Source organism: Penicillium malachiteum (assembly GCF_028827825.1).
Source record: "Penicillium malachiteum strain IBT 17515 chromosome Unknown utg000005l:1.0-9002435.0:326005.0-9005861.0, whole genome shotgun sequence".
In the NCBI taxonomy this organism is placed as follows: Eukaryota; Fungi; Ascomycota; class Eurotiomycetes; order Eurotiales; family Aspergillaceae; genus Penicillium; species Penicillium malachiteum.
In genome coordinates, this window is record NW_026643099.1 from 5,398,501 (window position 1) to 5,420,429 (window position 21,929).

A 21,929-nucleotide genomic window follows, 5' to 3' on the forward strand; every position below is an offset into this window, starting at 1 on the left:
GACCAAAGTTTTCAAAGCATTTCTGACACAAATATAGTTGGAGTCTAAATTGCTTTTGAGCTTGCAAACTGTGTGGTGATCGGCGTTCAGGGGATTTGAGATTTCCATGTCGTAACCAAGAGTCGCTGAGTCTTTTCCAACCACCATCTATATCTATATCAGCATCCGCCGACGAATACATGTGAAACGAATCACACTTACCATTTTCTTTGGGCCGTATGAAGTTTGCAATGTCTCATAAAAAGATATTATCTTCAATTTTGGGGCGAGATGACGGAATCGTTCATTCAAGGCTGCAACGGTCTGTGAGCTGGTGCTCAGCTCGGATATGTACAACTTTGGACTGTGGCTGAGGAATGAAACTGTTGATATTCCGTTCAAAATATCGGCAAGGTTAGATCCACGATGAGGTGTTGCCATAAAAATTATCGCACGGATGGAGGAAACGATATCCGAAAAATGATGATCATGCTGGCCAATGATATAAGCTTGTTTCGCAACCAGCCCACCCATGGAGTGAGCGATAAAAATAATAGGTCTCTATTGATCCTGTTTGTGAGCTTTTTATTGACAAGGCAGGATAAGAGGAGGGAAATTACCTGGCCCAGTTCAAGCTCCTCTAGATTATGGTTCTTGGCAAACTTCATCGAAAACAGGAGATCCTTTGCAAAATCCGCTATCCCTGAGATGGGAGCTGAGCCGACAGCAGCCCAGTTTGCATTGTAACCGAAAGACAAAATCCTTGCTGAATGAATTCCGGGCTCAAAAGGGAGCCATCTTTCCGGCCAAAAGCATTGGAGATCTTAGTCTCGCGTCCAAGTAGTCTGGCTGGTACCCCCAAGGCCATGAATAAAAATGATATCTAGAGCAGGAAGTAATTCCGGCTCATGAAGCACGGTGAGACCAAGGGGATCTTCGAGGCGGTGGATTGTGACTGTCGAGCTTCCCTCAGAGGGTCGAAGCGATGATCTTGGAGCATTCGGCTGAGGACTGTTTGTAAGTAAGGAAGCTTGGTCTCTAATTGCTCGGCTTGTTGGTGAATCTTCCGGTTCATTTGGGGGGAGTTGCTACTCCAGTCGTAGGATGTGGTGACTTTGAATTGGAATTTGAACGTTTGGATTTCCCATCAGATCCACTATCAGACCATCGGGACCTCCCCCTAAAGAAAGGGGAACTGGGTGAGTGTTTAGATTAGTACAAAATCAACCAGATCGGAAAAGCTAGGTCGAAGAAGCATACCATGTGATTTCCTGCACTTCTGGTATCTTGTCAATGCGAAATTTGATGGTTCCTGTTTTTTGAATTATTGAAAGAACAGAACTTGAAGAAAAATGAGAAACTGGGAGCGATCAAGAGGGGGCCAGTAGCTTTGCGACTCAAAGTCTCAGGCACGACTCAAAGGCAGAATGTCCTCTGAAATCAGTCTTTGAGGATCATTACTACCCGCTTTTTACCTATATTACATCGATTAAAAAGGCATAGCTACTGTCAAGTTAAAATAAATCATTTTCCAGAAGATTTTATACAAATCCTAGCTTTTTTTGCGTTTATCGTGGCTATCAAATCCAGGGTATTCCGTAAAAGGTGCGTATATGGTCACGGCAGCATTTAAAAATGGACTGAATAGCCTCTTCTAGTCATGTCGATGGTCTCAACCACGCTACGACAGATGTTTTGGAATCAGGGACTTGCTTGCTCAAGCCCACAACTCATGGTGCCGACTGCAACCTTGGAAATCACATCATGCATAGATTCTAGGAGGTAGATGATGTAGTCTACTATCAATCCCGGGCCACTTCCATACCTGATCGAAACCATTAAAGGCTAGGAAACTTGGATGATAGTTCTTGGATAAATATTGTATTTCGTATACTAAAAGAAGCTCAAAGTAATTATGAAACTTGATCACTGGTACCAAGAAAGTGGCGTTGGTGAAAAAGACGGTGAACATGCTATCCTAAGACATTGATCGCGCGACGTGCCACTATAGATACCTCCCTGGCTGCATGCACATGCGAATGGGTGAAGATTACTACATTCCGTAGCAGGTTTCCAATAAGTCCTCAGTTTCAAGCAGTGTCTTTCTTCCATAGCCACTCACAACTCGAACAGGGATCTGACTGATCTAAGCCCCACTTGCCTTTGTGTCGGCAATCAGGACCAATCCTTATAGGTAAAATCCTCCAGATGTCAAGAAACCCGGCCAGGTTGAGCAATAAAAATTACTCTGAGATCAATTATTTGCACCCCAGTAATAACTTATGAGAGACAAATATCGGATACGTGCATGTGCGTGGCAAGGGTATTTACATGTGTATGATAATTTTCCCAGGTCAAACATTCGAACTTTCAAATGGACCAAATTACCGGACAGGGATTCAAATGACAGGGATTCAAAGGAGGGGTTAAGAGGGTTACCAACATTTAAATAGCTTGATTCCTCTCTGATCAGCCTTGGAGCTCTGGAATATCAACTTTCAATGTTGTCCAAATTTTGCAGACCATAATGGCTTCAAAGATTCAATGCCCGACCCCTTTTTCTGACTACACTCCTCCGACCAACCCAGGGCTAAGAACCACTCTCGTAACACCAGGAAAAAGCCAGGCAGGGAAATTACGGGTAATTTCCCTTTGGATCAAACTGTGATTGACTGTGAGTACCACCAGTAAACCCTTTCTCCCCTTCCCTCCTTCTTCCTCCTCCCCACCATATGGATTTATAGGAATTTTACTGATCGGTTGAACCATAAGTTACCTCAATGCAGCCGTGTCCTTTCTTGTGACCGCTATGGAGCCTCAACCTGGACAGTGACAGCGAAAATTATAACTACTCTGCCTACCGGGGAGCCCAAACTGTACTTTCTCAAGGTATGGCCAATATGAAACCGACCGACGAGATAAAATCACTTTTCGTTAACCTGGTCATTATTAGTGCGCCGAGGAAACACAAGGCAAAGCCATGCTTGAAGGGGAGTTTAATTCTATGCTTGAACTCTACAAGACGAGCCCTGATTTTGTTCCAAAGCCTTACAAATGGGGCAAACTCAATGTTCTTTCCCTTGACACTTATTATTTCTTGTGACTTATCAAAATGAGTCACAGTGTACCGGATCCGGTCTGTTTTGCTAGCCAGGTGGTGCAGCTACACTGGGCGAGTAAATCTCCCATGGGTGTGTTTGGATTTCACCTCAAAACATGCCAAGGCAATCTTCCTCAGCAAACGGCATGGAATTCAAGCTGGATCGATTATTTTGCCCAGCTAATCAAAGGGGCGATGGCGCCCAACAAAGAACGCAATGGTGACTGGAAAGATCTGGAGCAGCTCATCGACAGACTCATCACGCATGTAGTCCCTCAAGTCCTCGGGCCACTGGAGGCTAATGGACAAACAGTGAAACCGACTCTTATTCATGGGAACTTGTGGGATGAAAACATCGGGATCAGTCTTGAAAATGGACGTATCTATGCTTTCGATGCATGTTCTCACTATGCACACCATGAAATGGAAATTGCTATATGGCGTACAAAATCCTGCAAAATTCTGAGAGATAAAAAGTATCTTGACTCTTATCTCAGTTTGATGGGCATCAGTGAGCCTGTGGAGCAGTTTGAGGATCGTAACCGCATTTATACTTGTTACTTGGCTTTGCATGCATCCGCCTGTCATCATGGCTCTTACTTTCGGGAAGAGTAAGTATCACTATCCGCCTCTTCTTTTTAATTTCTTTTTTATTAATCTCATACCTTCACAGTTCCTACGAGCATCTGACATACCTCATCAAAAAATATGCCCCCCTTCCAGAACAAGCTGACTAGCAGCATGTCAAGATGCAATCCTGTAAATCCAACTTAGTTATCGTCACAACTGAAAGATTCATTTTCAATAAATAGTGAGGTTTTTTTTCTTCAAATACTGTCAAATTAGTGGATAATTTTGGGGTAATCTGGAACCATGTTCAACTTGAAGTTCGGGTTTACATGCAAGTCGTGGATTAAGAGCTATCTCATGAAATGGCCCACTCGCTCTGTTTGTTGCAGGAAATGACCCCTGCACAATCCTTTCCATTAGCGGCTAGCCTGGATTGCAATCAATTTTGTCTAAGGCAAGGAACCCATAATTCTTCAAAATCTCTGCTTCTCGCAGCATATAAAGAATTCTACCTATATTGAGTATCGAACCCGATAACACCATCTCATCATCACTGATGGCGGAGCTCACAATCTTCCAAGAACCTACTATGTTGGTCAGTAATGCCAGTGGGAAATTGGATGAAAAGTAAGCTCAAAATGAGGGATCCGATCTTGATTTTACCTCCCATTGGCAGGACTCGGAGAAGCCTCATGATTCACTCCCATCAGATGAGGCTGCTACCGCATCTGAACTGCAACTTGAAGTATATTCTGTCCTCACTAAAGCAGAAAAACATACAGCAGTGTTCTTCGTTACTTTCATTGCAATGTTCTCACCATCATCCTCATTCATTTTCTTTCCCGCCATTCAAGCCTTGTCTGAAGCTCTCGGTGTGTCCTTGGAACGGATTAATCTCACAATCACCTCTTACATGGTTGTTGCCGGCATTGTACCGGCAATTGTGGGCGACATGGCAGATATAACTGGGAGAAGGAATATTTATTTACTCACGCTCTTCATTTATGTTGTTGCAAACATAGGACTGGGGGCCCAGAGTAGTTGGGTCGCACTCTTCTTGTTGAGGATGCTTCAGAGTGCTGGCGGTGCAGGTGAGTCTTTGTTTGCTTCTTCCTTTCCTTCTTTAACAGAGATTCCCTTCGCATCTCATCCAGAATTCTTTCTATGATTATGGTCAAATACTGGCTAAAAATAATTAGCGACCATTGCAATGGGATACGGAGTGATCTCCGACATCGCAGCACCATCCGAGCGGGGTGGCTATGTTGGTGTGTTACTTCTGGGGTAATGGATTTTCCCAGTTCTCCCAATTCAAAATTTCTCGAGCATACCCCAGTACTGACATGTCTCCAGTCCCAATTTTGCTACTGCCATTGGTCCCATCGTTGAGGGCGCTTTGGTCGAGGGCCCTGGATGGCGCTGGATATTCTGGGTTCCAGCTCTTGTCGCGGGAACGCTTCTTTTTGGCATCGCTCTATTCCTACCAGAAACAGCTCGCAGTATTTTTGGTAATGGGTCGCGAAAGGTCTCTTCTCTTTATAAACCACTCGTCAAAGTTGGTCGGTCAAGGGACTCTGCTGCACTTCACGGAGACCAGGAAGAAGCACTTCCGCGCAAATTTCGCATCCCAAACCCCCTCGCAAGTTTGAGAATACTTATGTCCCGGAGTAGTGTTCTCATTACTGCGATCAATGGCGTTTATTATATGGTTTCCAGTTGTCTTCAAAGCTCCATGTCAAGCTTGTTCACTGAAATATACGGACTCTCGGAGATTCAGGTAGATTTGGTTTATCTGCCGTTTGGGATAGGCTCTTGTGTCGGTGCTTACTTATCAGGTATCATTCCTTTCCTGTCAGAAATCCAAACAGGAATCCTTTTCCACATTTAATGATTCTCTTTCCAGGAAAAAATCATGAATCGGGACTATAAACTTACAGCCCGAGCGCACAACATTGTCATAGACGTCAGTCGTGGTGACGATCTCAAGCTCTTCCCGATCGAGAAGGCCAGATTCAGAAGTATCTGGTATTCTATGTGCGCTACTGGAATATCAACTATTGGTTACGGTTGGGCATTGCAATCACGCTCTGTGAGTAACCTTATCTACGAACTTGGTGTTGTAGCAACATCATGATACATTCCCAATAGAAATCGTTCAAGCTCAGCTCCTGAGAAAACTGGCAGAACATGGCGATTCCCCTTATACTCCAATTCATAATAGGGTTTTCAACGGCAATGACTTTTAACGTGAGTATCACTGAATGCCAGTGTCTCCCTTTCAATGCCGTTGTTAAATTTAACGAAAATTCCACACCATATAGTGTTGCAATACTCTTCTTACGGACCTGAATCCTAAATCGCCCGCCACAGCACAAGCGGCGAATAATTTAAGCCGATGCTCCCTTGCCGGCATAGGATTGGCCTTTCTACAGGTTTGCTTGGATGCAATAGGGCCTGGTTGGACGTTTACTCTGTTTGGTGCGTTATGTATGGGCTATTTAGGACCGGCATTTTTGGAATGAAGATACGGGCAGGGTTGGAGACAGGAATAAAATCTAATTCTGTAGAATGGAGACTTGGCTACGAGCCGTCAATCATGGTACTAGTGGATTCAAGACCTCGGGATGAATCTAACCAGTCAGAGGGGGAAAAGAGCAACTACCTTAGTATATGACATTCTACTACTAAAGAAAGTACGAGTTGCTTTATAAATCTCATCCCTAGCGATAGTGGATATATGATCCCTGAGGAAAAAGACTGAGTCGACTCAAAACACCATATTAATGCGTAAGACATCGGGATAAGTTGAGATAGACCCTCCAAGGTCGACCATATTCTCCACCTCTATCATAATTTTGCAGGAATCTCCTTTGTCGCTACATCAGATCGAAATTTATTGCTCCACTGAACAACAAACTCATAGATGGAAAAGCTCAGTGCCCCCGAGACCTGGAAAAGAATTAACATACTATCTTTGTCAAATTCAGCCCAAGGGAAAACTTGAACTTACACTTAGCCTCACAAGTCTAGGCGTCGTCCCTCTCCAAAGCGCAGAAGCACCTTCGTGCAAAACGACAGACCTCAAACAGTCCCATGAGCCACGGTATCTTTGATGTCCATCAATAGCCTGCAGTCGCGTTTTAATCGAATCAAACGGCATAGTCGCATAAACAGTGACAACTCCTGCCAAAGCACCCGCCACGACGGTATTGACCGATTTGCGTACCCCGTCGCTGAGTGGTAGACTCATCGCTTCCATCTGTGCCAGAAATAGATTATAGCTCGTAAATCTCACCATCGAATTCGAGGCCTGTTTCAGCGTAACGGGTACCACACCACGGTATAATCCTGCCAGTCCATCTCTGGCAACAATAGACCTGATACCGTGACTTGTAGAGCGATATAGTCGGGGTCCGGCACGGTCATCAATCATCTTCGTTTTAATGGTCTCGCCAGGTGTGACTACCACCACTGCCTCCGCGATACCGGCCATAAGGCCTGCCCCCATATTTCCCACTGGGGTTACTTTGCCTGAAGCGTCGGTTGGCATGAACTGCCGGATGAAATCGAATGTAAGGAACCGGATGGCGGATTTGGAGGCGTTAGAGAGGCAGAAAACGCTGCTGCCGGTATATAGAGCCCTGATGCCATTCTGACGGATCGTAGAGACGAGCAACTGGGTGGCGGATTGCTTTTCTGCTTTTCCGGCTTTGAATAGTTGTTGACGTGTTTTAAGATACTCAGTTGGATACTGAAACCGTTAGCTTGATTTAACCATGCGATTGATGGATCTATCTTGGTACCGTGATTAAGCTCTCGAAACCACCTGCAGCTCCGCCGGCTAGCACTGACTGCCATGGTGATACTTTTTGACGTGTTGACATGACTACTGATTTGATTAATCTCTTTCAATGTAGCTGTGATTTTGAGTTATATTTCATCGTTTCATCGGTCGGTGTCTCATATATCGATGCAAGTATAAAAGCCCTCGGCAGCCCGACGGAGAGTTGATCTCCGTATCCACGGAGGATAACTTTCCGTATTGCACCGACAAGAACAACGGAATATTGTTACCCTCAGGGTGTCTAGGCCCGACATCTGGAGTCTCTGAGTAGCCATTCTGGGTTTCAATATTGGAAATGGCTTCTGCTCTGAAGTTGACGGAGCTCCGAAAGAGTCGTTGTGATGACATCCGGAATGCCCCAGACCCCGGATTATAGCTACGTCCACGGGTATGATGATGAGGCACCAGCTGGAGGACTAGTACCATGAGCTAATTTGCCTCGGCTGCTTTCCTATTTACATGAATATTGCCGAGGACAAATGTATTTCGACCTCGTTGAGGCGCGGAGTAGCGAGATATCAAACGAAAAAAAAATATTTGATATTAATCTGACCTTCATTGAAATAGAATGAATACCCCTGATAGCTCCTTTTGACTCCCCCGGATATGACTGTGTTCATAAAAGCTCCCCAATAAAGACCCGGGACTCCTCGATAAAAGAGATACACCTTCAAGCTAAGCAACTCACTCCTCCTCAGAAGCACTCAAATCTTCCTCCGTAATAGGCTCAATAACAACGAACCGCTTCTGCTTCGTTCCATCGGGGAGAATCACAGAGCCATCTTCTTGTTGATGCGCAAGCGCATAAGCCTGTTTCTCAAAGTATTGTTCCTCGAGAATAATGAAAATAGCCATATGTTTCAGCCAACCCCAAGTCCAGGTTTCTTTGCGCAGGATATGAATTATTCGACGACGGTAGATCTTCTTATCAAGACCATCAATAAACAAGCTGATGAATGAGGATATGTCAAATTCATTCGACTGGCGGAGTTTGCGACGTAATGTTTTCGCATCTTTGAAGTATTCTTCGAGGGAGCGGCCATTCTGGGCCTGTAAATCTTCAATGGTGGGAGTAGAGGGGAACTGCGAGCATTTTGACTCGTCCCCTTCTTCGGTTTTGATGGTAGGCGAGGTTCGATCTGAAGATTTCAAATCGTGGGGACACTCAAGTGCCGATTGCTTTGTTTCTGCATTTTCCTCTGACTGGGTTTCTCTGGCGAGTGTCTCTCTGTTATCCGTAAACACCTTGTAAAGTTCCCGGGTCACCTCGACGAGATCCATCATACAGCCGAGAAATTGATCTATGACGTGGTAGTTCTCATGATGACCGAGTGCGGTCTGGAGAGCAGTAAGGGCATCCTGGGCGGATTTCGAGGCGAGGCGGAACTGAGGATAGAGATGATTCAGTTGTTGACTGCGACTGCAGGCTGATTCTCCGTATGTCGTGTTCATTGAGATTTGTAGGAGCATCACGTCCTTCGTGAATGTGCGAAGAAGTCTTGTCAGATTTCCAACGTTCTCAGCCTCGGATTTTTTTGCTTGTAAGTGAGATCTCATGATGTCGTTAATTCGGGATAGCTCATAGGTCCATAGGAGTTGCGCTGGTTTGACGGAAGCAGAAGCCTCCGAAGATGGCGTTTCCATACCGGAGGCTTCTTTGAGTGGACTCGATTAATCCAAAAACTTGGGGAATCGGTTGGTGATAAACTTGAAAGGAGAGATGTTGGGTGAAAAAGATGAGGGCAGCAACAAGGTCGAAAGCTGGAGACGTGCCCAGATGTCTCGTGACTACAAGTCAACACTACACCCAACGACAATATAGAAGACCTTTCCCTCGATTTAAATATTCCTTACTGATATTGAGTAATTCCATATACTAGGTACCATACACCAAAGAGAACACCGTGAGGAAAAACAAGTCACATTTTGGCTCGATCTATTTGATTAAGTACGGTAAAAGCAGCATTCTTAACCAACACAGAGCGAGCTAGATACAGAAATAGGAGAAATGCGGAGACGAAGGAATAAGAAAACCGTGACGGGAACAAAAGGCACAAGCATGTCACATCTCCGTTATTGCAGGGGACATAGAAAACCATAGCAATGACCCAATCGCGAATCAGCGAGAGCTTTTTTTAAACCCTACTCGGCATATAGTGTAGAGATGTAGCTCCCCATCAAGGCATCGGGTCACCGCGAAAGCGGAAAATTGTAATGAAACACAGAAAGCCACTTTTTACGCAGGTTTCTGCGATCGTAATCCGCATCAAGACATCAAGAAAGTGAAGAAGGGGTGAATGCGCTTAGATAAGGTCGGCAACGTTCATGGGCATCTCCTCAACCTGGGTGCTGTAGAACTGCTCGATCTCACGGAGCATGCGAACATCGTCAGCGGTGACGAAGTTGATGGCAACACCCTTACGACCGAAACGACCACCACGACCGATACGGTGAATGTAGTTCTCACGGTTGGCGGGGAGATCATAGTTGATGACCAGGGAAACCTGCTGGACATCGATACCACGGGCCAGAAGGTCAGTGGCGATCAGGACACGGGAAGAACCAGAGCGGAACTCCTTCATGATAACATCACGCTGACCCTGCTCCATGTCACCGTGCATGGCGGAGACAGTGAAGTCACGGGCAGTGAGCTTGTCGGTGAGCCAGTCGACCTTTCGGCGGGTGTTGCAGAAGATAACGGCCTGGGTGATGGTGACGGTCTCGTACAGATCGGAGAGGGTGTCGAGCTTCCACTCCTCCTTCTCAACAGCAATGTAGAACTGCTTAATACCCTCAAGGGTAAGCTCCTGCTTCTTGACCAGGATACGGACGGGGTCGCGCATGAACTTGGTGGTAACCTCAAGGACATCCTGGGGCATGGTGGCGGACAGGAGGGTAACCTGGGTAGACTGGGGGAGCAGCTGGAAGATGTCGTAGATCTGCTCGGTGAAACCACGGGACAGCATCTCATCGGCCTCGTCGAGGACGAACAGCTTCATGTGGTCGGTGCGGAGAACGCGACGCTGGATCATGTCGTGGACACGGCCGGGGGTACCGACAACGACCTGGGGACCCTCACGGAGAGCAGTCATATCCTCACGGACGTTGGTACCACCGATACAGGCGTGGCACTCAAGACCCTCCATGAAGTCACCAATGGCAACAACGACCTTCTGGATCTGCTGGGCCAACTCACGGGTGGGAGCAAGGATCAGAGCCTGGCAGCCCTTGATCTTGGTGTCGATCTTCTGGAGAGCGGAGACGGAGAAGGTAGCGGTCTTACCGGTACCGGACTGGGCCTGAGCGATAACATCGTTACCTGAACCTCAAAGTTAGGCGATTGATCAAATAACCAATAATGAGAGAAATCAAGACTTACCCTTGATGATGGGCATGATGGCGCGCTGCTGGATAGCAGAGGGACGCTCGAAACCGTAGGCGTAAACACCTGAATTCTTAGTTAGTCCATGTACCACATGTGCCCCGCCGAACAGGCACGAGGGGCGCCCGCTTGGCCTTTTTTTCAGGAACAGGAAAATTCATTCACATACCGCGCAGCAGCTCGGACTTCAGGTCCATGGCATCGAAGGAGTCGGTGATCTCATCGTAGTTAGACTCAATCTGACCTATTATGAGCACAGTCGGGTCAGTCTTGGCTTCATATTTGTCCCTAGCGGATTTTCACACTCATCGCCACCCGACGGATTTTCCCCCCATGTAGTCAGGCACCACATGGAAAAAGGAAAAAAAGATCGAGAATGGACGATAGAGAGCGAAAATAGAGCAGCGATGTGTGACATACCCTCGGCGAGGTCCTCAAGACCCTTATCGTTGGACATATTGGCGGTTGTTGAGAGGGTGATCACAGGCGACTAAACCGCTGCGATCGGGATGGTGGGGTGGGAGAGAGTTTTTTTTAGCGAACGTGACGGTACGTTCGGCGGGTCGAAAACAGTATCTAAACTCTTCCAATATAGAAGAGCAATAAGATACTTAGTGGGTGAGATGTCCTGTGGTGGATGGAAATTCGTTAAGAATGGGGGGAAGAAGAAAAAAGGAAGAAAAAAAAATCGACCGCCCGAACACCAATTTGCGCGACGTTTTTTTTCTTCCCAGAATGGTCTGACCGCCTGCCCGATGTGCGTCTGGCCGCTATGGTTCAAGCGAGTCTCTTCACTTGCTATTGTTCTTTATTGGAATTGAGATTGTTTCTATTTCCTTGATTTTACTTACATTATCGATATTTCGACTTTCTTTTTTTTTACTGGCTTCAACAACATTGCCGTTTTCACTCTTTTTGTTGCTTTATATCCGGGGCTTGGTTGTTGAGGCGCTCGGGCAAAAAAAAATCTTGAAGCCCTAAAACTAAAGTGAAGATCATGCCTGGCATCACAACACTACCAAGCCATTCTATGGTTCAAGACGAAGACCGGGATATTGAGGCTATTCCAAGTCATCCATTGGGTGTCAAACCAAGTGGCAATGCTTTATTAGCCACATCCAATATCCGGACGGCTATTGGATCATGGCAACTGCTACCCGATGAATTGATCCTGTTATTACTGGAGTCATTGGATGGAGCCAGTCTATTGCGCATTGGTCGGGCTTGTAAAGCATTCTATGCATTTACTCGTTCAGAAGATTTATGGAAGACTCTCTTTGTCCGGTAAGATCAGCAATTTCCCTGATATAGAATTCCTATACAATGGTGGTCAGGTGATCCGCATCTATAGGTGGCTATAGTATACATCTATGAACATCTATACTCTATCCATTAAAATCGGATCGTAGATAATTTGGACAAGTTATTACGGATGAATGCTAATAACTACAAGATCCGCCCCGGACTCATTCACATGGCGAGGAACATGGCGATCAACATATCTGAATCTACCCGCCACCAAAGTTCCCCAGGTAGACTGCTCTACACTCTACTCTGATGCTCTATATCGCCCCTTCAACTGCGCTCACATCCGACTGGATCCATATGTCACCAAGATCCCAGCGCGCAATCAAATTCCCCGTCTACCAGACCTCTCACCAGAGGAATTTCATGAAAAATGGGCCGATCGCCCATTCATCCTTACCGAGCCTATCAAGGAATGGCCAGTCTACAAGAACTGGACAATGGGCACTCTGCTTTCTAAGTACGGCCAGGAGAAATTCCGCGCTGAAGCCGTCGACTGGGCTTTACGCACCTACGGCGACTACATGGCCGACAACGCGGACGAAAGTCCGCTGTACCTTTTTGACCGGAATTTTGTCTCGAAGATGGGTCTGGCTGTTGGGCGACCAGATGAGACACCCGATGCGGCATACTGGCCACCTGCGTGTTTCGCTGAGGATCTCTTCTCAGTACTTGGGAATGACCGACCAGATCGACAGTGGATGATTGTTGGACCCGAGCGCTCGGGCAGCAAGTTCCATAAAGACCCGAATGCGACGAGTGCGTGGAATGCGGTCCTCCGAGGCCCGAAGTATTGGATTATGTTCCCGTCTGGCGACAAGCAGGATCCCCCACCGGGAGTCTTTGTCTCGGATGACCAGAGCGAGGTGACTTCGCCACTTAGTATTGCTGAATGGCTTCTCACATTCCATGCTGAGGCGCGAAGCACGGCGGGTTGTATGGAGGGGATTTGTGGAGAGGGTGAGATTCTACATGTGCCATCTGGGTGGTGGCACTTGGTTGTGAACTTGGAGCCATCGATCGCTATCACTCAGAACTTTATCCCACGGGCTCACCTTGGCGCGGCGCTTGATTTCCTGTCTAACAAGGCGGACCAGGTTTCTGGATTCAAGAAGAACGTGGAGAACCCGTATCAGAAGTTTATTGCTGGAATGCAAGATGCATACCCAGAACTTTTGAAAGAGGCACAAGAAGAGCTGGAAAGGAAAGCAGAGGGCAAGAAGCGCAAGTGGGATGATATTGTTCACTCAAAGGTAGACTCCGATGAGCAGGAAACTGGAGGATTCAGTTTTGGATTTGGAGATGATGGGAGTGATGTTGAAGTGCCCTAACTTCTTTGACATTGATTCTGGGATGACAATCGTTCCATGCGAGCTAAGTTGAAATGAATTGGACTGTCCAAAAAGCATCATAGTGGCATATGCAAAAAATGAAATTTACGAAGTAATGTTTATCAGCTCTCAATGTCTGCTTATGCGCCATGTAACGCCCTGATAGCCCTAACTTGCTGCAAAAGTGATAAACTTAGTGGCAAGCAATCGTCTTGGTAGCTGGGGTGCCATCCGCAAAAGCCAGGTAGCCCACAAAGGCACCAACAGCAACAGCAATCATAACCATGCCGTTGTAGGTCATGAAAAGAAGCCTAAACGTAAGAAAATGGCAATCAGTATTAGAAAACCTTGGAAGCCATCGTAGTCTCTTGATACTTCAACTTACATGATAAAAAAGCTATAGAATACCTGGATGGCATACAAAGCAGCCATAGTAATCTTTCCCTTCCGGATCACGGCAGCTCGGTTATCCCGTCCTACAATTAATGGTGAGCTCTCGTTATTGATAGGTAGACCAGGAAGATCGGCGGTAACGTTGGCAATGGATGGGTCGGCGATGCCATCATCTGCAAGAGCAAGACATCAATGAGAGCTCGCTCAAGCAGTCATGCAATGGTATATTCTGATTCAACCCAAGTTCATGTCTTCACCAGTCTCATGCCAACGCCATGAGTCGTAATTAAGAACAAAAGAGCTATGGTATAGAGCTCGCCACAGTATGAGATTAAGACCTACCTCCAGTGGAAGAGACTGCAGTAAAAGCATTCAGTCGTTGGGCATGAGCGACTTCGTATTTACGGGTAATATTGCGGACTCCTTCGTAGCCGGCTGTAAGCAGGACGATAAGGAGGAGCGAGAAGAAGAAGGAGAGGGGTCCTGTAATGCGCCACTGGCGAAAGATGATGCAGAGGTTCTCGGAGGACCAAGTGAAGATCATCTGGTAAGAAGAGTATTAATCCAAGGACATTATTTCAAAGTCCGGGGCATTGTCGAGTTAGTACTCACGTTCATGCTGCACTGGCCACCCATATCCATATCGCCATGGCCGTGACCATGGTCCATATCCATCGAGTGCATGGAGTGATCCATAATGGCTAAGAAACAGCAGATATGCTAAATAAAGAAGAAGAAATCGCCGAAGATGAAGATGAAGTACAAGGAGATATCACTGACTAAGTCCTGTCTAAAATGAAGGTAGTACTAACTGTCCTCGGGAAGTAAACATGAGGCGGGATCATGAGATACGCTGCCAATGCAAACTATGCAAACACGTCCGATAAGACCTCCAGTCCAGCTTCACAGCGTCCAGTTCAAGCCGCATTCTACTAAATTCCGCCTACTGGCTCTCAGCTTTCCACACGATCGCCACTACGTTGGGAATAAACACATCGTGATACTTTCACTCCACCACTGGTCTCATTTCACTCGTCATGGCGGAAACGGCCTCCGCCCCAACAACAGCACCCGCGACCAGCGCGCCGGGTGCACCAGCAAGCGGCGCAACAGCAGGAGCACCCAATGCGCCGAACGAGCAGAACACCGCCAATCGAGGGCTACCATATTACGAGAAGTTACGGCGAGAGCTCAGAGATACATTGGCGAAGAAGCGACTGATGGACAAGAGCATGGTGAGTCCGAGTCCCGAGTCGTCGTCTGCCACAGCGCGTCATTGCGACTGAAGGCATCGATCAAAGAATTGGGCCTACTGGCTAGCGATGGCGCCTATTTCCCTTTCGAACTGAATCCAGTTTATCTCTTTGTACCCGTACTGACCGACTATCTTTCAGGCCCAACTCGAAGACCAAATCTTTCGCTTTGAACAATCCTACCTCGAAGAGACAACCGCTGGGAACATCATCAAAGGATTCGATAACTACATCAAGGGCTCAGCCAATACATCCAGTCTTGGTGCTTCAGGGCTGGGTATTGGGTCTGGTGTTGGAGCGCGCCGCAAGGCTCAAGTGACGGATTCGGATCGGGTTTTCTCGCGAAGTTCGGCGAGCTACATGTTGGTATGGAGCGCTCCAAAAATATTACACCTGGAATTGCGAGAGAGCGGTAACTGATATGATTGAATAGGATTCACCAGGTCCCTCGTCTGCACAAACCACGCCTTCCCATGCTGCTACACCTACTTCCACTGCGGGTGGCAACGCACTCTCTACAAATAGCAACGGTGCGTCTGCATCCGCTAAGAACGCATCTGTGTCTTCGAAGAATAAGAAGAAGTCTGGCGGATCGAAGAATACCAAGGGGAAGAACCAGACGGAGGAGTTCTCTGATGATGGGGATAAACCTCCTGTTAAGCGGTTGAAAATTAGTTACGGACGTGACTAGTGAGAGGACTTTCAAGTCGCTATTACAATTTTTTCACGGTAGGAGTTTGGGATGGATTTATTATCACTTTTCAACTAGGAGTTGTGAAGCTGGCGCAGTGGGAAAAGGTCTATTTTTGCGCATCATGTACATCACGAATTATCAAGGCCAGGCTACGCTGAATGCCATATACAATTATGGAACTATTGGATCGATGGAGACATGTTTATGAGACTTCTTGGTAGACTATGAACAGTAGCTAAGTGTTAATGAGAGACTGATAGATTAGCATTACAGCTGCAAGCGGAAAGTAGCGACCTCAAAAGCCCTCAGTTCAATATCAACTGCAATTCCCTCGTCCGTTTCCTGAATCTCGAGCTCCTCTCCATCATCCTCCAAGATATTGCATTTCCAGATCCGTTTCACAGGAAGGGTACTGCGAATGGTTCCTCGAGCCTTACCACCAAGCGACTCGTAGGAACGCAGGATCACGCTCTTACCAGGACGGATAGGGAGTCCACCCACACTAACATCTTCATCATCTTCGCCGCGTTTCACAACATCTAGGATGATAGACGAGCCACCGTGAATAGACAGGCTCTTGAATGCAGCCTGGCTTGTGGCAATCTGCGAGCTAGCCTCTTCAACTGCGAGCGGGTGGTTGAAGTTGTATCCTGCACGGATTGTGCGCTCGTCCAGGGCGCCAGCGTGGGGGAAGATAGCATAGCGAATGTGATGGCGGCCCATATCCGCATGAGCATCTGGAGCCTTCGGGGCACGGAGCAACGAGAGGCGCATGAGGTTTCCACATGTCGCGAAGCCGTACTTAGAGTCGTTGAGAATGGAGACACCGTATCCGTTCTCTGATAGATCGGCCCATTTGTGGCAACACACTTCGAACTTGGCCATGTCCCAGCTGTAACAATTAGTATTCTATCTTGGGAAAAAGGTGAGTAGACGTACCTTGTATTATAGTGAGTCGGGCGACGAATGATTCCATATTGAGTCTCGTAGGATGCCTCGGTGTTGGTGATATCGACTGGAAACTCGACCTTCAGGAACTTCATGGTTTCCTGCCATTCTACCTCGCTCTCAAACTCGACGAATGAGGGTTCGGATGAAACTGACGCGGAAAGACTGATAGTGGTCTTGATCCAACTCTTGTCACTGATTTTAGTCTCCGTCACCAGGCTGACTCGATGGGGATCATTCTCAGCGATGACGGTCTTGCTGCGAGGGAGTTCCTTTCGTGAATCCAAGTGGAAGACTTCAACATCCCAGGCCTGCCAGTAAAGAGGCTTGTCATCGAAAATGACCAGCTGGCCACCCTTGCCACCAGGTGCAATAACTTCTCTCTTTGCTTCAAGGTCAAACAAGGATGTGATGACACCATCCTGGACATCAACTCGCAGCTTGCCATTGGCCAGACGGAAGATACCGGGGCTTGTTTCAGCGACAGTCACAGCATTTGTAGTCTTGAAGTCAACAGACTTGCACGAGACTACTCCAGTAGAGCCATCAACGAGGGCGTATTTCGACCCATTTGCAGTGATTAAAGATTGAGGAATCTTGACAACCTCGGAGCGAGTCCAAGGAAGAGTGTTGAGAATCACCAAGTCCTTCTTGCCAGCGGTATGGCTTACTCCAAGCGCAGCAAGCGCATCCTGGCGCAGCTTAGCACCGGTCTTGAAGATTCCAGCGTAGAGCTCGTCAGAGTCATCGTAGCACATCTCGATGGAGCTACCTGGCAAACAATCATGGAACTGACAAAGCAGAGTACCTTCCCACATTTGATCAATCTCTTCTTTGGGGTATCTGTAGGCATCATCTGAGCCACTGAGTGTAGCTAACGTGGCCAGCAGCTCAATCTCCCGCAACAAGAACTCCGACTTGCGGTTGTTGCGCTTATTGTTTGCCTGCGTGGTATATGTGCCACGATGAAGCTCAAAATAAAGCTCACCGTACCAAGTTGCGAACTCAGTGCCACTGGCTGCTTTGGCCTCCAGCTTGTCAAAGAAGTCGTCGACCGAATCACCCATCTTTACACGTGGGAGAGTCCCGACTTTATCACTGAGACCGCGGCATCGGCGGAGTTTCTCAAGATGTTCGAAAGTGGGACCACCACCACCATCTCCCTTGCCGAACACCAGTAGAGAAGACTTGTCCGTATCCATGGACTTGTGTTGCGAGATACTGCGTTTGACATCGCCGAAATGGGCTGAAGCAGTATATGTCTCCGAGGGCGGCATGTGACATACAACCTGGCTGCCATCCAGAGCAACCCATTGGAAGGTGGTGTGCGGGAAGTTGTTGATATTGTTCCAACTGAGCTTCTGTGTGAAGAAACGACTCATTCCAGCCAGTCGGCAGATCTGGGGAATTTGTGTAGAGTATCCAAAAGTGTCGGGTAGCCAGAATGTAGTACATCGTTTCCCGAAATAAGTTTCAAACAGCCGCTGTCCGTACAGAAACTGTCGCACTAGGGATTCACCACTAGGCATGTTGGTATCGTGCTCAACCCAGCTTCCACCAATCGGTTGGAAGTGGCCCTTTCGCACCCAGCGCTTCACACGATCGAAGACGGTCGGGTAATACTTGTGCAGCCATTTAAACTGCTGAGCCTGAGAGACAGTGAATCTATGTTCTGGATATCGATCCATCAAGTCGCACTGGTTCGACCACGATCGCGCGACCTTACGCTTAGTCTCGGCCCAAGGCCACAACCAGCAAGTGTCAATGTGGCAGTGGCCGATAGCGTATACATATGGATTGGTATCCGCCTTGTAGACCTCCGCAGAATCTACTTTCTCACCAAGATATTTCTGGCCGATCTTGCGAGCTTCAAGAATAGACTCTTGGCTTCCATCGCCTGCAATGAAAGCATCGATCATGGCATTACCAATTACGTTGGCCTCATGTGCCTCCCATGAGTTACCGGGGAACTCACGAGCCGCATCGCCTATGATCCAGAAATCATAGTAGAGTGCCCGTGCCTCCAAATTAACAGCAGTGATACGGGCCATGCTCAGCTGGTAGTATTTATCCGGCCTGGGAGGCTGGATAGAATCACCCCCAGGGGCATTTCCAAACATGCCGTTACATGCCATCTCGATGTAGAATGTGTGCTCTCTACCATCACGCCACGCATCGGGGATGATCCATTCGACTCGCTCGCCGCCTCCAGTCAGACCTTGAAGCGGGTGGCCATTCTCCGTCCACACCATGCCCTCATTATTGGCATCCCAGTGGAACTCCAATCGTTCCTTCTTACGCATATCCGCTGGCACGGTCAGCTTGATCCGGAACCAATGAGTCGACCAGCTAGGTCCAAAGGATGCTCCGATATGAGTGGGCTTGAATTCATGGGACGTTGCTTCCTCGAAGGTGGGCCGCTGTAGGTCGGGAACCGAGTATACGGATAACTTGACATGGTCTTCGTCTGAGTTGACTGCTTCGAAATACTTCGAGACCAGGTTTTGGCCTTCATACTGGCCTGTTGCGGTAAACTGTTTCAATCGGTCGGTGTAGAGCTTCGTGATCCGTTGGCCGACCGGGCGATCCGCTAGTATGGGGATGCCCTTGGAAGCTGTGGGGGCAAGATGCGGGGCTTCTCCACCCATGACGAGTATTTATCTGGGGATGTTAAATGGACTCGAAATTGAAAATGGGAAAAGTGTCGTGTACTTGTGAAGAGAGAAGGACTTGGAAATAGATGTGAGAGAGGAGATTCCAAATGCGGAGACGTAATGGAATGCGGAGTTGACGAGGTTCAATGTTACTCGAGTGTGGCATTATGATCAGCGGGGAAACTGATCTGCACACACACAGCTCATTCATGTCAACATCTCACCCCTGGAACGATATAATTCTCTATCCTACAGCTGGTCTTCGTGGTATGTAATTTTCATGGTAGAAGTAGATGAAAGTTTTAGATCACGTTTTATGCAGCTCTCTAGGGCTCTCTCCAAATTATCACCCAACATACTTTGCATACTTTCCAAACTCCTCATCAGCTCTCAAACGCATCCAGTCCTCGTCCCTCAAACAAATTGCAACGGCCATTTCCCCATTCGATGACCTTGGCATAAAATATAACAAACTTTCAAAAGGCATAAACCCCGGTCTTCGAACTACCTCCGGCTTCCCGAGCATTATAGACCAGATCCCGGACTTTGGGATCTAATTGTCGGCGAAACTCTGAGGCTATAACGCCAAGTGGTTTCTCTGCTAGTGATTGTAGTGTATCATGCTGGTAGGTCATGTTTTGGAACATCCCTGGGTATGAAGTAGGAAGTCCCATTCTTTGACGGATGTCCACAGCGCGTGCAAAAGAGGACTTTGTATTGGGTGCCAGGCAGGGAATTCGGGCGCGGGAAACGCATTTCCAAATAAAAGCACAGAGTGCATCGTCTGTAGAGATGAATCCAGATGGGAGAGTCATCGTTTTTGTTGCGTCGATCTTCAGGGATTCCAGAGCGGTCACGGAGAACGTTATATACGCCCATGTTGACGGGGCAGGCGTTGTAGGTGTCGATGATACATCCAGTTCTGCTGGAGGTGGCCGGATCATTTGTTCATCTAACTCAGGACCAGGCTTGTAGTCATCCCCAAAGAGAGATACCGTTTTGGTTCGGTCCATGTTACCAATCGAGATATCCTCTTGAGTAAGTGGTGTTCCATGGCAGATATTGTCCAGCCACTCAATGATAGCGTCTTGGCCTGTCATGTCCATAACATCGTGCTGTCCGACAAAAGTAAGAATGAGGCCACCAGTGATGAAATTAGCCTGGACGGCAAAGACAGGCGCGGAGTGAGCCGCTAACCCGACAGTATTCCCAGGTAAGTTGATAGTCAAACATGGCGCGATAATGTTTTCATGAAGCATCGATATAGGAAAGTTGGATTCTCGGAGAGCGTTCATTGTAGGCGCAGAGGTATCTTGTTGGTGATCTTTGACGATGAGTGGGATCCTTTCCGTACGGATGATCTTATAGACGCCAGTATTTCTTTCACTCGCGCCCTCATTTATAACCTCTCCGGCGAGCCAGGGAATTGACTCAGTCAATTCATCGAGTCCATTCCTCAAAGTATTGATGATCGTGTCGAAATTTGACGAGTCTGGTACAGCGTAGATGGAGCATATTTGGGTGTACAGCTTGTGCATCCCTGGCTGCTGACCCAGTATGTCCAGGACATCATTCTCGATTTCCATTGATGTCACCATTTTCTTCTCGCTACCTTCGAGGGTGTCCTTCCAAGTACAAGTCCTGTAATCTTATAAGAACCTTAGGGGGAGGGATGGTCGGCCTAGAAACTTCCCAAATTAGATTCACAGGCTCGGCCGCTCGGGCCTAAGAGACCCACTTCATCAGCGTGAGTCAAGGACTCAAGGTGAGTCTTGCGGGTCCAGGGCTCTGCAATAGCCGCCCGGTGCAGCAAAAGTACCGCAGCAGAAATATCAACAGGCCCAGCAGAGTCTCTTTCGGTGATTTTTACGCCTGCCAAGGCTGACGTGACTCCAGGCGTCACAGCTGCTACGGTAATGGTAACATAGTACCTCCAGAATCAACCCCAGTCCCGACTATGGGACTTCAGCGAGGGCACCGCTGTGCCAGTAGCTTCAGCTGCATTAGGAAGAAGTTGGAGGCTGAGCACTTGACCTCGGAGTCGAGTCCTTGATGAATAAAAAGGGCCGCAGCTGAGCCAAGATTAGCGGCTCCTACGACCATAACGACAATGATTGCATTTGCCATTTTTTGCCCGGGTAGGGCTGTTGGGTGATATGAAAATGGTATTGGTGTTTGCCCTAGTATGTCTGGCGCTCCTGGAACCTTTGAATCAATGTTAGAAGAGCGTTTGCCCGGAAATTCATTAACACACTGGAGGCAAAGAATGAGAAATATAGGATTAGGCATCAAAGTCGCATCCATTGGATACCACTGTGTTTCAAGGTTGGGTACTGGATTCTATTTAATCGTTTCATACGTAAATCCCGACCTAGGTATCTGTCAGTGTTTGATGCTAGAAATCTGCACCCCGGGTGCCCCGAATCAAAGGTACCTCCTAGTAGTATCTTACCCACTATTATTCCACGACATCTTT

General features: G+C 47.5%; 11 protein-coding genes across 11 annotated transcripts; 4 read left to right on the top strand and 7 right to left on the bottom strand.

Moving 5' to 3' along the window:
- Window positions 1–862: 862 nt before the first annotated feature.
- On the bottom strand, window positions 863–1,054 carry N7483_012030 (uncharacterized protein; the record flags this gene model as incomplete). The annotated part of the gene is made up of 1 exon (XM_057095457.1): window positions 863–1,054. One exon carries the CDS (start codon window positions 1,052–1,054, stop codon window positions 863–865), a length of 192 nt encoding a protein of 63 aa, XP_056941428.1.
- A 2,037-nt stretch (window positions 1,055–3,091) lies between these two features.
- N7483_012031 (Fructosamine/Ketosamine-3-kinase) lies at window positions 3,092–3,816 on the top strand (the record flags this gene model as incomplete). The annotated part of the gene is made up of 2 exons (XM_057095458.1): window positions 3,092–3,690; window positions 3,753–3,816. The coding sequence occupies 2 exons, from the start codon at window positions 3,092–3,094 to the stop codon at window positions 3,814–3,816; spliced, it is 663 nt and encodes a 220-aa protein (XP_056941429.1).
- Window positions 3,817–4,457: 641 nt separating this feature from the next.
- Window positions 4,458–5,783, top strand: N7483_012032 (Major facilitator superfamily domain general substrate transporter; the record flags this gene model as incomplete). The annotated part of the gene is made up of 4 exons (XM_057095459.1): window positions 4,458–4,740; window positions 4,849–4,933; window positions 5,003–5,426; window positions 5,553–5,783. 4 exons carry the CDS (start codon window positions 4,458–4,460, stop codon window positions 5,781–5,783), a joined length of 1,023 nt encoding a protein of 340 aa, XP_056941430.1.
- Window positions 5,784–6,496: 713 nt separating this feature from the next.
- On the bottom strand, window positions 6,497–7,533 carry N7483_012033 (uncharacterized protein; the record flags this gene model as incomplete). The annotated part of the gene is made up of 3 exons (XM_057095460.1): window positions 6,497–6,598; window positions 6,660–7,400; window positions 7,453–7,533. The coding sequence occupies 3 exons, from the start codon at window positions 7,531–7,533 to the stop codon at window positions 6,497–6,499; spliced, it is 924 nt and encodes a 307-aa protein (XP_056941431.1).
- A 644-nt stretch (window positions 7,534–8,177) lies between these two features.
- N7483_012034 (uncharacterized protein) lies at window positions 8,178–9,137 on the bottom strand (the record flags this gene model as incomplete). Its single annotated transcript, XM_057095461.1, has 1 exon — window positions 8,178–9,137. One exon carries the CDS (start codon window positions 9,135–9,137, stop codon window positions 8,178–8,180), a length of 960 nt encoding a protein of 319 aa, XP_056941432.1.
- A 659-nt stretch (window positions 9,138–9,796) lies between these two features.
- On the bottom strand, window positions 9,797–11,332 carry tif1 (putative eukaryotic translation initiation factor 4; the record flags this gene model as incomplete). Its single annotated transcript, XM_057095462.1, has 4 exons — window positions 9,797–10,812; window positions 10,873–10,941; window positions 11,045–11,119; window positions 11,296–11,332. 4 exons carry the CDS (start codon window positions 11,330–11,332, stop codon window positions 9,797–9,799), a joined length of 1,197 nt encoding a protein of 398 aa, XP_056941433.1.
- Window positions 11,333–11,872: 540 nt separating this feature from the next.
- N7483_012036 (putative F-box and JmjC domain protein) lies at window positions 11,873–13,511 on the top strand (the record flags this gene model as incomplete). The annotated part of the gene is made up of 2 exons (XM_057095463.1): window positions 11,873–12,159; window positions 12,329–13,511. The coding sequence occupies 2 exons, from the start codon at window positions 11,873–11,875 to the stop codon at window positions 13,509–13,511; spliced, it is 1,470 nt and encodes a 489-aa protein (XP_056941434.1).
- Window positions 13,512–13,704: 193 nt separating this feature from the next.
- On the bottom strand, window positions 13,705–14,600 carry N7483_012037 (low-affinity Cu transporter; the record flags this gene model as incomplete). Its single annotated transcript, XM_057095464.1, has 4 exons — window positions 13,705–13,822; window positions 13,897–14,077; window positions 14,247–14,448; window positions 14,517–14,600. 4 exons carry the CDS (start codon window positions 14,598–14,600, stop codon window positions 13,705–13,707), a joined length of 585 nt encoding a protein of 194 aa, XP_056941435.1.
- Window positions 14,601–14,941: 341 nt separating this feature from the next.
- N7483_012038 (chromatin modification-related protein EAF6/MEAF6) lies at window positions 14,942–15,848 on the top strand (the record flags this gene model as incomplete). The annotated part of the gene is made up of 3 exons (XM_057095465.1): window positions 14,942–15,139; window positions 15,299–15,523; window positions 15,591–15,848. The coding sequence occupies 3 exons, from the start codon at window positions 14,942–14,944 to the stop codon at window positions 15,846–15,848; spliced, it is 681 nt and encodes a 226-aa protein (XP_056941436.1).
- Window positions 15,849–16,118: 270 nt separating this feature from the next.
- On the bottom strand, window positions 16,119–19,447 carry ams1 (alpha-mannosidase; the record flags this gene model as incomplete). The annotated part of the gene is made up of 2 exons (XM_057095466.1): window positions 16,119–16,743; window positions 16,791–19,447. The coding sequence occupies 2 exons, from the start codon at window positions 19,445–19,447 to the stop codon at window positions 16,119–16,121; spliced, it is 3,282 nt and encodes a 1,093-aa protein (XP_056941437.1).
- Window positions 19,448–19,929: 482 nt separating this feature from the next.
- Window positions 19,930–21,051, bottom strand: N7483_012040 (Transferase; the record flags this gene model as incomplete). Its single annotated transcript, XM_057095467.1, has 1 exon — window positions 19,930–21,051. The coding sequence occupies one exon, from the start codon at window positions 21,049–21,051 to the stop codon at window positions 19,930–19,932; it is 1,122 nt and encodes a 373-aa protein (XP_056941438.1).
- Between the last annotated feature and the right edge of the window lie 878 nt (window positions 21,052–21,929).